The sequence below is a fragment of the Heptranchias perlo genome, chromosome 25, assembly GCF_035084215.1.
Source record: "Heptranchias perlo isolate sHepPer1 chromosome 25, sHepPer1.hap1, whole genome shotgun sequence".
NCBI classification, from domain to species: Eukaryota; Metazoa; Chordata; class Chondrichthyes; order Hexanchiformes; family Hexanchidae; genus Heptranchias; species Heptranchias perlo.
In genome coordinates, this window is record NC_090349.1 from 46,437,083 (window position 1) to 46,454,333 (window position 17,251).

General features: G+C 42.2%; 1 protein-coding gene across 8 annotated transcripts in view; it reads right to left on the reverse strand.

Annotated features, from left to right (window-relative positions):
* The window catches only part of LOC137342295 (M-phase phosphoprotein 9), a 67,843-nt gene that overhangs the window by 10,483 nt on the left and 40,109 nt on the right, over positions 1 to 17,251 (reverse strand). For 6 of the 8 annotated variants that reach the window (XM_068006218.1, XM_068006217.1, XM_068006216.1 and 3 more), the window contains 3 exons: positions 9,223 to 9,399; positions 4,906 to 5,078; positions 179 to 352 (listed from right to left, as the gene is read on the reverse strand). In XM_068006218.1, coding sequence (XP_067862319.1) covers positions 179 to 352; positions 4,906 to 5,078; positions 9,223 to 9,399 — 524 coding nt within the window. The remainder of the gene's footprint in view (positions 1 to 178; positions 353 to 4,905; positions 5,079 to 9,222; positions 9,400 to 17,251) is intronic. The other 2 variants (XM_068006219.1, XM_068006222.1) reach the window with 2 other exon arrangements.

A 17,251-nucleotide genomic window follows, 5' to 3' on the forward strand; every position in this document is an offset into this window, starting at 1 on the left:
TTTACTAAAAAATACTCAATCTTCATTTTTGCTCTTTTCTCTTTGCTACTGTATTTTTGCCACGTCTGACGGGAAATACAGGAAAAGTTGCTAGATAGGTTAACAAAAATGGAGAAGAAGAATTAGTCAACAATCAAACTTTTAAACATTTTCAAAGGGTCCACAAAAACATTCTTACTTGGTGTGGAAGTGGGTGTTGACCTCCTATTTGAAGGGGGTACAGAAGATGATCTTTGGGCTGGGGGAGAACTACTGCCTTTTGATCTGGTTCGATCTTTATATGAGTCCATAGACTGGCCTCTACTACAGGTGGAGTCCACAAAGCCTACAGTCTGTCTGCGATTCAAGAATTCTGTTTAAAACAAAATGAATGAATGATGCTTCTACATTTACCAGAGGGAGTTTCATTTTTGAACCACTTTTTACTGAGCCCAGGAAGGTTTCAGGTTTGGTCTCTGGTCTGTGTTCAGTTAGTTATCTTAGTTAGGTCACTACAGCTGACCCCTCTGTCCCCAGATTAACACTGCTCCTGCCTTCTACTCAGTTACCCTTGCTGGAAAGTGTGTATATGTGGACGCTAGCTGAGGATAAGATTAGATCAGCTGTAATGCCCCACAATTGAAAAGCCTGCGAAAATTCATTCATTATCTAGGCTTACAAATGAAGAATTTCAAAAGCAAGATTCCACAGAGTTGGCAAAGCCAATGCAACTACCAAATATTCCTAATCACATTTACCCGACTTATTCCCATTCAGAGCATAGGAACAGGAGTAGGCCATTCAGCCCCTCGTGCCCGCTCCGCCATTTGATAAGATCATGGCTGATCTGTGATCTAACTCCATATACCTGCCTTTGGCCCATAATCCCTTAATACCTTTGGTTGGCAAAAAGCTATCTATCTCAGATTTAAATTTAGCAATTGTGCTAGTATCAATTGCCATTTGCGGAAGAGAGTTCCAAACTTCTACAACCCTTTGTGTGCATAAGTGTTTTCTAATCTCACTCCTGAAAGGTCTGGCTCTAATTTTTAGACTGTGCACCCTGCTCCTAGAATCCCCAACCAGTGGAAATAGTTTCTCTCTATCCACCCTATTTGTCCCCCTTAATATCTTATAAACTTCGATCAGATCACCCCTTAACCTTCGAAACTCTAGAGAATACAACCCCAATTTGTGTAATCTCTCCTCGTAACTTAACCCTTGAAGTCCGGGTATCATTCTAGCAAACCTACGCTGCACTCCCTCCAAGGCCAAAATGTCCTTCCGAAGGTGCGGTGCCCAGAACTGCTCAGTACTCCAGGTGTGGTCTAACCAGGGTTTAGTATAGCTGCAGCATAACTTCTGCCCCCTTGTACTCTAGTCCTCTAGATATAAAGGCCAGCATTCCATTAGCCTTATTGATTATTTTCTGCACCTGTTCATGACACTTCAATGATCTATGTACCTGAACCCCTAAGTCCCTTTGGACATCCACTGTTTTTAATTTTTTACCATTTAGAAAGTACCCTGTTCTATCCTTTTTTGATCCAAAGTGGATGACCTTACATTTGCCTACGTTGAATTCCATTTGCCACAGTTTTACCCATTCACCGAATCTACCAATATCCCTTTGTAATTTTATGTTTTCATCTACACTGCTTACAATGCCACCAATCTTTGTGTCATCGGCAAACTTAGATGAGACTTTCTATGCCTTCATCTAAGTCGTTACTAAATATTGTGAATAATTGAGGCCCCAAGACAGATCCCTGCGGGACTCCACTAGTCACATCCTGCCAATGTGAGTACCTACCCATTATCCCTACTCCCTGTCGCCTTTCGCTCAGCCAACTTCCTAACCAAGTCCGTACTTTTCCCTCGATTCCATGGGCTTCTATCTTAGCTAACAGTCTCTTATGTGGGACCTTATCAAATGCCTTCTGGAAGTCCATATAAATAACATCCATTGACATTCCCCTGTCCACTACTTAGGAACACAGGAACAGGAGTAGGCCATTCAGCCCCTCGTGCCTGCTCTGCCATTTGATAAGATCATGGCTGATCTGTGATCTAACTCCATATACCTGCCTTTGGCCCATATCCCTTAATACCTTTGGTTGCCAAAAAGCTATCTATCTCACATTTAAATTTAGCAATTGAGCTAGTATCAATTGCCCTTTGCGGAAGAGAGTTCCAAACTTCTACCACCCTTTGTGTGAAGAAATGTTTTCTAATCTCGCTCCTGAAAGGTCTGGCTCTAATTTTTAGACTGTGCCTAAACTTTAGTCACCTCTTCAAAAAATTCAATCAGGTTTGTCAGGCACGACCTACCTTTCACAAATCCATGCTGGCTTTCTCTGATTAACTGAAAATTTGAGGTGTTCAGTCACCCTATCCTTAATTATAGACTCCAGCATTTTCCCCACAACAGATGTTAGGCTAACTGGTCTATAATTCCCTGGTTTCCCCCTCTCTCTCCTTTCTTAAAAAGCAGAGTGACATGTGCAATTTTCCAATCCAGATGGACAGTTCCTGAATCTAGAGAACTTTGAAAGATTATAGTTAGGGCATCTGCAATGTGCTCACCTACTTCCTTTAAAACCCTGGGATGGAAACCATCTGGTCCTGGGGATTTGTCACTCTTTCGTGCTATTATTTTTTTCATTACTGTTGTTTTACTTATGTTAATTTTATCGAGTCCCTGTCCCCGATTCAATATTAGTTTTCTTGGGATTTCCGGCATGCTATCCTCTTTTTCTACTGTAAATACTGAAGCAAACTAATTATTCAACATGTCTGCCATTTCCCCATTGTCAATGACAATATCCCCACTTTCAGTTTTTAAGGGGCCAACACTGCTCCTGACCACCCTCTTTTTTCCTAATGTAACGATAAAAGTTATTCGTATTGGTTTTGATATCCCTTGCAAGTTTCTTTTCATACTCTCTTTTTGTAGCTCTTACTATCTGTTTTGTGACCCTTTGTTGATCTTTGTATCTTTCCCATTCGCCAGGATCTGTGCCATTTTTTGCCTTTTTGTATGCCCTTTCCTTATGTCTTATACTGTCCCTTACCTCTTTAGTTGTCCATGGCTGTTTTTTATGGCAAGTAGAATTCTTGCCCCTCAGGGGTATAAACTGGTTCTGTATCACGTTAAATGTTTCTTTAAACATTTCCCACTGATCATCAGTCGTTTTACCCATTAACAGATTTGCCCAGTTTACTGTGGACAGTCGCTGTCTCATCCCATTGAAGTCAGCCTTACCCAAGTCTAGAATCTTAGCAGCTGATTCACTTTTTTCCCTTTCAAACACTACATTGAACTCGATCATGTTATGATCGCTATTGGATAGATGTTCGCGCACAGTTAAGCCGTTAACTAAATCTGGTTAATTACTCATTACTAAATCTAGTATGGCTTGCCCCTTGTTGCCTCTAGGACATACTGCTGTAGAAAACTATCCTGGACACACTCAAGAAATTCACTACCTTTCTGACTGTTGCTAGTCTGCTTTTCCCAATCTATGTGAAGGTTAAAGTCCCCCATTAAGACCACTATGCCTTTGTTACATGCTTGTCTAATCTCTGCATTTATACAATCTAGCACTTCAGAGCTGCTGCCAGGGGTCCTATACACAACTCCCACTGCATACAATACTCTAACTGAGGTCTTATATATTCTCATCATTACCTTGTGCCTTTTATATTCTATATCTCGAGAAGGAAGTTATATTGAACCTTTCTTAATCACTGGTTCGGCCACAACTAGAGTATTGTGTCCAATTCTGGGCACCGCACTTTAGGAAGGATGTGAAGGCTTTAGACAGGGTGCAGAAAAGATTTATTAGAATGGTTCCAGGGTTGAGAGACTTCAGTTACATGGATAGAATCATGGAAAGGTTACATCACGGAAGGAGGCCATTCGGCCCATCGAGCCGGCTCTATGAAAGATAGACTGGAGAAGCTGGGTTTGTTCTCCTAAGAGCAGAGAAGGTTGGGATTTGATAGAAGTGTTCAAAATCATGATGGGTTTGGATAAAGTAAAACTGTTCCCATTGGCAGAAGGGTCGAGAACCAGAGGACACAGATTTAAGGCGATTGGCAAAAGAACCAAAAGCGACATGAGGATAAGCTTTTTTCCGCAGCGAGTAGTTATGATCTGGAATGCGCTGCCCGAAAAGGTGGTGGAAGCAGATTCAATCTTGACTTTCAAAAAGGAATTGGATAAATACTTGAAGGGAAAAAATTTGCAGGGCTACGGGGAAACAGCGGGGGAGTGGGACTGACTGGATTGCTTTTACAAAGAGCCTGCACGGGCTCAATGGCCTCCTTCTGTGCTGTAACCATTCTATGAGATAAAACCTAGAATTGCATTAGCTTTTTTACAGTCTTATCAACCTGACGTGCTGCCTTTAACGTCCTGTGAACCTGTTGCCCCAAATCATTTTGCTCCTCCGCAGCACCAAGCCTACTTTCAGAGTATAATTACTCGTGTTTTTTTTAAAACTAAAATGCATCATCTCACACTTACCGACATTGGATTCTAGCCGTCACTATTTAGCCCATTCCCACATCTTGTACAATACACTGACATAATATTTAACCTGCAACCGATGTTTTTATTATTACAATAGTGGTGGTCCAAAGACTTCACTAGACTACTAAAAGCATCTCACATTAAGAGAAGGTTATGCTGCCATGCATCAGGGGAGAGAATTCACACAGGACAGTCTTAAAAAAAGAAATCCAAGTTATTGAGATATATTGTGATTATACAATGGCAATCCAAGTAATCTATAAGTTTCTGTTTTAAGAAAAAAAATGAAACTTAATGGATTTAGTTTTCAATCCCCATACAGTTGGCTAAACAGCATATAAAGTGCAGTAAGATGAGCAGAATAAAACCACACAAAAAATGGGCCTTACTTGTACCTGCTTCTGAGACATCATGTAATGATGTTTGCACACTCCAGCTTTCAGACATTTTTCTGGCATCAAGCTTTTTTAATGCTTTCAGAATGGGAGGGATTGGTTCCTCCAAACCAATGGAAGGATCTTGCTCACCACTAGGACGATCCTTCTCTGGGGGAGAATGATACCTAAGCAAAACAGCAAGAGAAAAATGGGGCCATTTCTAAGTATCATCTGTGGTTCTGCAACCCTGTTCACATACATGGAAGTTAAAACTAACACAAATACCTTAACAAAAGCAAAGTACTGCAGATGCTAGAAATCTGAAATAAAACAGAAATGGTGGAAACACCCAGCAGGTCAGGCAGCATCTGTGGAGAAACAAAGTTAACGTTTCAGGTTGATGACCTTTATTTTAAATTAGTGCAATAATATTTACACCATAAGTCTCCCCAGGAAATAATTTTCCTGGAGATTGTGCCACAATGGAGAACAAAAGGCAAAAAAAGTTTCAATGAGGTCACTGCAGCCAAACAGTTTAGTTCCCATCATCCATATATTAAAAATCTGAAGTCTGTGGGCACTTTGTCAACTTTTTCCACTATAAATTCCTACGTTCATGTTTATAATGGAAACTGCCTATATAAATTTGTCATGATGTAATGACACCCTCCCACCAGTAGAGGGGCAACAGCACCAGGAAGGTGTAATTATAGCAAGATAGGTTTGCGTAGACAGTTTCCATTATAATTGTGGACACAGGAATTGATAATGGAAATATAAAATATATGACTTTAAAATGGGGACTGAATTATATCTACTCACATTTGTAATTATCCACTGTCTAACCTCGCTTCACCTGAAGACTACGATTTATCTCCACTCACCATGTGCAATGTCACAGGAAATCAACTAGTTTAGAATTAAAATCTCACATCCAATTTGCAGCATTTCAATTACTTACCTCACAATTGCATCATCATATTATATGATGAGCAGCCATGAAATTCAGTCTATATCCCATTCATGGCACCAAGTACAACTCAATTGTGACTTTATCACTTGTAAGTTATGAAGTGTTGTGGAACAGAAATCATATCGCATGGGTCCATCATATACCTCTGTTAACACAAGGAGTCATTTTTGGCAATCAATAAGCCAATAAGAGTGGTTGGTTTCTCTGGTTTACGCAGTGTAAATGGTAAATGTTGTTTGTGTGGAGTCACATTGTTCTTAACTAACACCTATGTTTCGTTCCAATGCAATACCTAGTTTTGTAGACTTCAATTAAACCAAATTCTAAAATAAAAACTTGCTGCAGTTAATTTTGTTCAAATTTTCTTTTTACTAAAGTAAAACTTAAAAATCCTGCTGCTCAGCAACAGGAAAGATTATTATTTACACAATTTATACAGATGTTTGGTTTAACACTACACCCCATTAGGAACCCATTTTAAAAAACTAACGTGCCTGTTTGCTAGAGATCCTGAACGGTTGTTGATGCTTCCATAAATACCACATCAATTAATAATTGTCAGTTCTTTTCAAGGAACTGAACCCAGGACAGCAGTTATAACAAAAGAGCAGAAACAAAAACAAACTCAATGAAAGCATATTGACTCGATCTATAATAATGGAGAACCCTCTGGAGATTTGGACAGACTGTTATTGCTTTCCCATCCAAGTTCGGTCTTCAATTTACATTATTAGGGTGGTAAGTAAAATCCCAAATTAGTGGGACCCAACAATGATTAAAGCTGAACATAACTAACCACGATTTCCACACCACAAATACAGTAAATCCGATCCAGAGTACAATGCAAAGACATTAGCAGATAATGCCACTTCACACTTCTTCCAGAGGGACAGAGACGACTATCAAAGACAATAGACAACTATACTCTTGCATAGAGCTGGCACTGACTCGATGGGCCGAATGGCCTCCTTTCTATGATTCTATGATCAGAGGAAGCAGTAATAATGTTGTGACCCTTAGTATAGGAAGGGAATAACAGAAAGCAATATACTTGGTAACATAATTAGTTACTATAAAAGGTGTTAAAAAAACATGTTCCTTGTGACTAAAATGTGGCCATTGAAATGGAATGTCCCGCTCTCCAAAGGCCACTATACCAAGGTTGCACTGTGCTTCAGGCAGTTATTAGGGCTGTAAACCATAATTTTTTTTGTATTCATTCTCGGGATGCGGGCATCACTGGCAAAGCTGATATTTATTGCTCATCCTGAGTTGTCCTGAGAAGATGGTGGTGGTCCCCTTGAACCGCTGCAGTCCGTGTGGTGAAGGTTCTCTCACCGTGCTGTTAGGTAGGGAGTGCCAGGATTTTGACCCAGTGACGATGAAGGAACTGCAATATATGTCCAATTCAGTATGGTATGAAGAATTGGAAGGGAAATAAGAGGTGATGGTGTTCCCATGCACCTGCAGCCCTTGTCCTTCAAGGTGGTGGAGGTTGCTGATTTGGGAGGTGCTTCCTAGGTGAGTTGCTGCGATGAAACTTGTTGATAGTAGGCACTACAGCCATGGTGCATGTTTAGGCCAGTGGATGTAGTGCCAATCAAGCAGACTGTTTTGTCCTGGATGGTGTTGAGCTTCTTTAGTGTTGTTCCAGCTTCACCCATCCAGACAATTGAAGAGTATTCCACCCTTCCATCGCTTTGCTAATGATTGGGATTAGGCTGATAGGGTGGTAATTGGCCGGGTTGGATTTGTCCTACTTTCTGTGGACACGACATACCTGGGCTATTTTCCACGTTGTCAGGTAGATGCCAGTGTTGTAGCTATACTGGAACAGCTTGGCTAGGGGGGGCGGCTAGTTCAGAACACCAGTTCTTCAGCACTACAACCAGGATATTGCCGGAGCCCATAGCCTTTGCTATGTCCAGTGCACTTACGTGTTTCTTGATGTCACGTGAAGTGCATCAAATTGAAGACTGGCATCTGTCCTGGTGGGGACCCCAGAAGGAGGCGCAGAAGGATCATTCACTCAGCACTTCTGGCTGAAGATGGCATCTGTCTTCACAAAAGAAAAGGATGCTGCCAATGTCACAGGAAAGGAGGAGGGGGTAGAGAAATTGGATAGGATAAAAATAAATAAAGAGTAGGTACTTGAAAGTAGAAAAGTCACCTGGTCCAGGTGGGATGCATCCCAGGTTGCTGAGGGAGGCAAGGGTGGAAATAGCAGAGGCTCTGGCCACAATCTTTTAATCCTCCTTGGACATGGGAGTGGTGCCAGAGAACTGGAGGATTGCAAATGTTACACCCCTGTTCAAAAAAAGGGAGAGGGATAGACGCAGTAATTACAGGCCAGTCAGCCTAGCGTCGGTAGTAGGGAAACTTCCAGAGACCATAATCCGGGACAAAATTAGTTGTCACTTGGCAAAACGTGTGTTAATTAATGACAGCCAGCATGGATTTGTTAAAGGTAAGTCGTGTCTGACAAACGTAATTCAGTTCTTCGATGAAATAACGGAGAGGGTGGATGAGGGTAGTGCAGTTGATGAGTATATGGACGTTCAAAAGACTTTTGATGAAGTACCACATAATAGACCTGTCAGCAAAATTGAAGCCCATGGGATTAAAGGGGCAGTGGCAGCTTGGATACAAAATTGGCAAAGGGTCAGAAAGCAGAGAGTAGTGGTGAACTGTTGTTTTTCAGACTGGAGGGAAGTGTACAGTGGTGTTCCCCAGGGGTCAGTATTAGGACCACTGCTCTATCTGATATATATTGATGACCTGGACTTGGGTATAGGGACCACAATTTCAAAGTTTGCAGATGACACAAATATTGGAAATATAGTTAAGTGAGGAGGATAGTAGCAGACTTCAGGAGGACATAGACAGACATATGACAGATGAAATTTAATAGAGAAGTGTGAAGTGATTCATTCTGGGAGGAAGAATGAGGAGATGTACAATTTTAAAAAGAGGATCAGGAACAGAGAGGCCTGGGATCTCATCCCCAATGCTGCCAAACACTTGTTGCTGCCATTATCAGAGTAATTTTGACAAGAGACCAAGGAGCAAACGCCCACCCAATGGTATGATGCACAGAGCAAACCAAGGAAAAAAATTCCAAAAGGTACATTTAGGCTGTACCAAATATTCCACTTTATTACAGTCGCAAAACAATCTTTTTAAGAAAGCCAGTACTTAATGCTGGGTACCACTGTCCCACAGCCTGAGAGATCTACTAGTCCCTTAAAATTACAGATATTACACACCATATATATATATTTGAAAATGTTCTTTGGGTTAAAATATTAACAGCACAAAAAGCTGAAAGAATGACTGGAATAGGATGTTGGGCTGACCTTCTGGGCTGCAGGTGGGTCTCCTCAAATCCATTCCCAGAAGTATTGCAGTTACTTTCTAAAGGTTGTCCTGTGAAGATGGAATAGTCAGAACCTGGAGTCAGCCACTTCCGTCTTGCAACGTTATCAGCAGCAGTTTTTGTAGGAGAATGATATTCATCAGGATGATGGAAAAGGCTGTTTTTGGAAACACAATAATAGAACAATTCAGGAAAGCCACATAAAAACAAAATCAAAATAATTATGCTAAGACCATGTTTGTTTATTTGGTGTTTTTAGGAACATAGGAACAGGAGTAGGCCATTCAGCCCCTCGTGCCTGCTCTGCCATTTGATAAGATCATGGCTGATCTATGATCTAACTCCATATACCTGCCTTTGGCCCATATCCCTTAATACCTTTGGTTGCCAAAAAGCTATCTATCTCACATTTAAATTTAGCAATTGAGCTAGTATCAATTGCCATTTGCGGAAGAGAGTTCCAAACTTCTACCACCCTTTGTGTGTAGAAATGTTTTCTAATCTCACTCCTGAAAGGTCTGGCTCTAATTTTTAGACTGTGCCCCCTACTCCTAGAATCCCCAACCAGCAGAAATAGTTTTGCTCTATCCATCCTATCCATTCCCATTAATATCTTATAAACTTCGATCAGATCACCCCATAACCTTCGAAACTCTAGAGAATACAACCCCAATTTGTGTAACTCCTCGTAACTTAACCCTTGAAGTCCGGGTATCATTCCAGTAAACCTACGCTGCACTCCCTCCAAGGCCAATATGTCCTTCCGAAGGTGCGGTGCCCAGAACTGCTCTCAGTACTCCAGGTGCGGTCTAACCAGGGTTTTGTATAGCTGTAGCATAACCTCTGCCCCCTTGTACTCTAGTCCTCTAGATATAAAGGCCAACATTCCATTTGCCTTCTTGATTATTTTCTGCACCTGTTCATGACACTTCAATGATCAATGTACCTGAACCCCGAAGTCCCTTTGGACATCCACTGTTTTTAACTTTTTAACCATTTAGAAAGTACCCTGTTCTATCCTTTTTTGATCCAAAGTGGATGACCTCACATTTGTCTACACTGAATTCCATTTGCCACAGTTTTGCCCATTCACCTAATCTATCAATATCCCTTTGTAATTTTATGTTTTCGTCTACACTGCTTACAATGCCACCAATCTTTGTGTCATCGGCAAACTTAGATATGAGACTTTCTATGCCTTCCTCTAAGTCGTTAATAAATATTGTGAATAATTGAGGCCCCAAGACAGATCCCTGCGGGACTCTACTAGTCACATCCTGCCAATGTGAGTACCTACCCATTATCCCTACTCCCTGTCGCCTTTCGCTCAGCCAACTTCCTAACCAAGTCCGTACTTTTCCCTCGATTCCATGGGCTTCTATCTTAGCTAACAGTCTCTTATGTGGGACCTTATCAAATGCCTTCTGGAAGTCCATATAAATAACATCCATTGACATTCCCCTGTCCACTACTTTAGTCACCTCTTCAAAAAATTCAATCAGGTTTGTCAGGCACGACCTACTTTCACAAATCCATGCTTGCTCTCTCTGATTAACTGAAAATTCTCGATGTGTTCAGTCACCCTATCCTTAATTATAGACTCCAGCATTTTCCCCACAACAGATGTTAGGCTAACTGGTCTATAATTCCCTGGTTTCCCTCTCTCTCCTTTCTTAAAAAGCAGAGTGACATGTGCAATTTTCCAATCTAGAGGGACAGTTCCTGAATCTAGAGAACTTTGAAAGATTATAGTTGGGGCATCTGCAATGTGCTCACCTACTTCCTGGGATGGAAACCATCTGGTCCTGGGGATTTGTCACTCTTTATGCTATTATTTTCTTCATTACTGTTGTTTTACTTATGTTAATTTTATTGAGTCACTGTCCCCGGTTCAATATTAGTTTTCTTGGGATTTCCGGCATGCTATCCTCTTTTTCTACTGTAAATACTGAAGCAAACTAATTGTTCAACATGTCCGCCATTTCCCTATTGTCAATGACAATATCCCCACTTTGTTTTTAAGGGGCCAACACTGCTCCTGACCACCCTCGTTTTCCGAATACAACTATAAAAGTTCTTCGTATTGTTTTTGATATCCCTTGCAAGTTTCTTTTCATACTCTCTTTTTGTAGCTCTTACTATCTGTTTTGTGACCCTTTGTTGATCTTTGTATCTTTCCCATTCGCCAGGATCTGTGCCATTTTTTGCCTTTTTGTATGCCCTTTCCTTATGTCTTATACTGTCCCTTACCTCTTTCGTTGTCCATGGCTGTTTTTTTTGGCAAGTAGAGTTCTTGCCCCTCAGGGGTATAAACCGATTCTGTATCACGTTAAATGTTTCTTTAAACATTTCCCACTGATCATCAGTCGTTTTACCCATTAACAGATTTGCCCAGTTTACTGTGGACAGTCTCTGTCTCATCCCATTGAGTTATAGTCCAGCAATTTTATTTTAAATTCACAAGCTTTCGGAGGCTTCCTCCTTCCTCAGGTGAACGAAACGAAATTTAAAATAAAATTGCTGGACTATAACTTGGTGTTGTAAAATTGTTTACAATTGTCAACCCCAGTCCATCACCGGCATCTCCACATCATCCCATTGAAGTCGGCCTTGCCCAAGTCTAGAATCTTAGCAGCTGATTCACTTTTATCCCTTTCAAACACTACATTGAACTCGATCATGATATGATCGCTATTGGATAGATGTTCACGCACAGTTAAGCTGTTAACTAAATCTGGTTCATTACTCATTACTAAATCTAGTATGGCTTGCCCCTTGTTGCCTCTAGGACATACTGCTGTAGAAAACTATCCTGGACACACTCAAGAAATTCACTACCTTTCTGACTGTTGCCAGTCTGCTTTTCCTCTATGTGAAGGTTAAAGACTCCCATTAAGACCACTATGCCTTTCTTACACACTTGTCTAATCTCTGCATTTACATAATCTAGCACTTCAGAGTTGCTGCCAGGGGTCCTATACACAACTCCCACTATAGCCTTAGATCCTTTCTCATGATTCTATGATTCTATATCCTGCTTTATCATTGAAGTGATTTCATCTCTAATCACTAAGGCTACTCCTCCCCCTCTTCCATTTTCCCCATCTCTCCTGTGGACCTTATAACTCGGTATATTTTGTTTAATTTTTAATCCATATTTTCAGTTAGGATTTGTATGCATTAAGTTCTCTGAAGGTGGCATTAACAAAAAGTCATTCTTCCTATAATCTTTGCTAGCGGCAATAATCCTGGGATCTCCAGAAGTCTAAATGTGAAGGATCATCTCACCCATACGTAAAGTTGTATTCTAAATTTTCAACATTCAGAATATTGTAACTTAACTGACTGTAACCAAAGAGAAACTGTTTCAATGAAATCCCTACCCGGGCTGCTGACAAGTTTTCTTATTCTGCAGTGCTGCTTCTATTTCTGGCACCCAAAATCTTTTGTTAGAATATGGCCTGTCACTCTCACGATGCAATCAGGTCAAAGTTTAACAAGTTTGCTGATTAGCTGTTCGCACCATTGTTCTCCCTCCCATAACTACAGGGAAGTCTATTGTCAATTTATCCGACCACACCCTTCAACCAGACGAAATCGAAGTTCTCAGCCGAGGGCTCAATTTCTGCCCCACTACCAAAATGGACCCCACTAGTCTCGCGGCGGACACAGAGGAATTCATCAGGAGAATGAGGCTCCGGGAATTCTACCACAAACCCCAAGATTTCAGCAGCGAACCCAATGAGACAATCGACGATCCGGAACAGCAGACAGAGGGATCCGCGGTACAGCAACCGAAGAGGAAAGAGTCAAACTGGACTCCTCCGGAGGGTCGCTGCCCTCAGCTGGACATGTATGCTCAAGCTGTCAGGAAATGCGTCAATGCCAGATTCATCAGCCGCACTCAGAAGACAGTCCAGAATGTCACCCGAGCACAACGCAACGCCATCAACGCTCTCAAGACCAACCGCAACATCGTCATCAAACCAGCGGACAAAGGAGGAGCCATTGTCATACAGAACAGAAGACTATTGCAAAGAAGCATACCGACAACTGGACAACCAGGAACACTACAGACGGTTACCCGCAGATCCGACCAAAGAACACACCCACCAGCTCAACAAACTGATCAAGACCTTCGATCCAGACCTTCAAAGCATCCTACGCATTCTCATCCCACGTAATCCCTGCGTGGGAGACTTCTACTGCCTCCCAAAGATACACAAAGCCAACACACCCGGACGTCCCATCGTATCAGGCAACGGAACCCTGTGTGAGAACCTCTCTGGATACATCGAGGGCATCCTGAAACCCATCGTACAGGGAACCCCCAGCTTCTGTCGTGACACTACAGACTTCCTACAAAAACTCAGTACCCACGGACCAGTTGAACCAGGAACACTTCTCACCACGATGGACGTCTCGGCACTATACACCAGTATCCCCCACGATGACGGCATCGCTGCGACAGCATCAATACTCAACACCAACAACAGCCAATCTCCAGACGCCATCCTACAACTCATCCGCTTCATCCTGGATCACAATGTCTTCACCTTCGATAACCAGTTCTTTACCCAAACACACGGAACAGCCATGGGGACCAAATTCGCACCCCAATACGCCAACATTTTCATGCACAAGTTCGAGCAGGACTTCTTCACTGCACAAGACCTCCAACCAACACTATACACCAGATACATCGACGACATTTTCTTTCTATGGACCCACGGCAAGGAATCACTAAAGAGACTACACGATAACATCAACAAGTTCCATCCCACCATCAAGCTCACCATGGACTACTCCTCAGAATCAGTTTCTTTCTTGGACACACGAATCTCCATCAAAGACGGGCACCTCAGCACCTCACTCTACCGCAAGCCCACGGACAACCTCACGATGCTCCACTTTTCCAGCTTCCACCCTAACCACGTCAAAGAGGCCATCCCCTATGGACAGGCCCTGCGAATACACAGGGTCTGCTCAGACGAGGAGGAACGCGATGGACACCTACAGACGCTGAAAGACGCCCTAGTAAGAACGGGATATGACGCTCGACTCATCGATCGACAGTTCCGACGGGCCACAGCAAAAAATCGCATAGACCTCCTCAGGAGACTAACACGGGACGCAACCAACAGAGTACCCTTTGTCGTCCAGTACTTCCCCGGAGCGGAGAAACTACGCCATGTTCTCCGCAGCCTTCAACATGTCATCAATGAGGACAAACACCTCGCTATGGCCATCCCCACACCTCCACTACTCGCCTTTAAACAGCCACCCAACCTCAAACAGACCATCGTTCGCAGCAAACTACCTAGCTTTCAAGAGAACAGCGTCCACGACGCCACACAACCCTGCCACGGTAACCTCTGCAAGACATGCCAGATCATCGACACAGATACCACCATCACACGAGAGGACACCACCCACCAGGTGCATGGTTCATACTCCTGTGACTCGGCCAACGTTGTCTACCTCATACATTGCAGGAAAGGATGCCCCAGAGCATGGTACATTGGCGAGACCATGCAGACGCTGCGACAACGGATGAACGGACACCGCGCAACAATCGCCAAACAGGAGGGTTCCCTCCCAGTCGGGGAACACTTCAGCAGTCATGGACATTCATCCACCGACCTTCGGGTAAGCGTACTCCAAGGCGGCCTTCGAGACACACGACAACGCAAAATCGTCGAGCAGAAATTGATAGCCAAGTTCCACACCCATGAGGACGGCCTCAACCGGGATCTTGGGTTCATGTCACGCTACACGTTACCCCACCATCGAACAAATGTTATCTGTTTTTAATATAATGGGTCATTTGCTGGCTCTCTCTGCCTTCCGGATGTTTCTGGCTCTCTCTGTGTTTTTTTTCTCTGTTTTTTTTTCCCTGTTTGTTTTTTTGTTGAATGTGTATTCGGGGGTTCTGCAGGTGACACCTCTCTGTCTGAACACGGTGATTGCCTTGGCAACGGGCAGTTGCAGGGGCAGTCTGTAAACACCATGTATTGTTCTATATGTATAAATGCATAGGCTTCAAGGAGCTCTTGAAACATTTGCCTGAGGAAGGAGAAAATCTCCGAAAGCTTGTGAATTTAAAATAAAATTGCTGGACTATAACTTGGTGTTGTAAAATTGTTTACAATAACTACAAAACCCATTGAAGCCAGTCAAAGCCCAACCAATTTAATTTAATCAGGTCCTGGGCTTTGTAATTTTCTCAGAGAAAATGCTGCATGGGAGAACTATAGTGGAGGGACCAAGAGTCAGAACTTGGTTCTACTGATAGAGGAGAAAAGCCAGCATTTGCCCTAGATTTCAGCTTTGAAGAGGGGACACAAGGAGATTAAATTTCAGGTAGTGAAAAATAATTTTTAAATTAGTTTGTGGTTGCCTGAAGGAGTGACAGGATGCATGCTTCCATATAAACAACAATCAACAGTGGTTGCAAATGTAGTTCATTACAATTTTACATAAAATCATCCTGAAAAAGGCCTGTGTTACTGATAAAGTTAAAACCTCCAAAAGATCTTGCATACAGCTGATTGTATGGATTAATCTTAAGACTTACTATACAGATGGTCTACTTGAGTTACAGGGCAAGGTTACAAAAATCTAGACAGTCCAGGGGACAAGAAATATTGGGCTGATGCCACCAGTCTAAAAGTTAATGCATCAAATTAACACTGTAGAATGCAGTTATGCTTAAATGTTTTCAATTATACCATTTGGTAAAACAGACTCTCCACAAAACAAGATATTACTTCACTTTGCCTCTTAAATATTAAGCCTCCCGCTGGGAGGAGCACTGCAATGCCAGACTAACTCATTTATCACTACACAAATTTTAAGGTTTACAGGTAAAACTTAAATTACAGAAATTATTTCTTGGACTACTGGCAGAACACTTTGAAGAAATCGTAGTTTTTGAACTTAACATAAGCACACGGAGTGAAAATCAACTCTTCTTTACTCCTACGCAAAGAAAGCTAGGAGCATGAAGTTTATAAATATAATTACAGTGGCATTTGCAGCAGCCACATTGTTCATTTGGAGTAATTGGGATTCTGTGGATGATTAGAATTTACCTCTAAAGACAGGATTTTTCCTTTAAGAACATAAAAAATAGGAGCAGGAGTAGGCCATACGACCCCTCGAGCCTGCTCCGCAATTCAATAAGATCATGGCTGATCTTCAACCTCAACTCCACTTGCCCGTCCAATCCCCATATCCCTTGATTCCCTTAGAGCCCAAAAAACTATCGATCTCAGCCTTGAATATACTCAATGAGATCACCTCTCATTCTTCTAAACTCCAGAGAATATAGGCCCATTTTACTCAATCTCTGCTCATAGGACAATCCTCTCATCCCAGGAATCAATCTAGTAAACCTTTGTTGCACCCCCTCTAAGGCAAGTATAACCTTTCTTAGGTAAGGAGACCAAAACCGAACACAGAACTCCAGGTAAGGTCTCACCAAAGCCCTGTACAGTTGTAGAAAGACTTCCTTACTCTTGTACTCCAACTCCCTTGCAATAAAGGCCAACATACCATTTGCCTTCCTAATTGCATGCTGTACCTGCATATTAACTTTTGTGTACAAGGACACCCATATCTCTCTGGACACCAATATTTAACAGTTTCTCACCATTTAAAAAAATTCTGTTTTTCTATTCTTCCTACCAATGTGAATAACCTCACATTTCCCCACATTATACATCATCTGCCGCCTTCTTGCCCACTCACTTAACCTGTCTATATCCTTTTGCAGACTCGGTGTCCTCCTCATAACTTACTTTCCCACCTAGCTTTGTATCGACAGCAAACTTGGATACATTACACTTGGTCCCTTCATCTAAGTTATTATTATAGATTGTAAATAGCTGAGGCCCAAGCATCGATCCTTGCGGTACCCCATTGGTTACAGCCTGCCAACCTGAAAATGACCAGTTTATTCCTACTCTCTGTTCTCTGTCCGTTAATCAATCCTCAATCCATGCTAA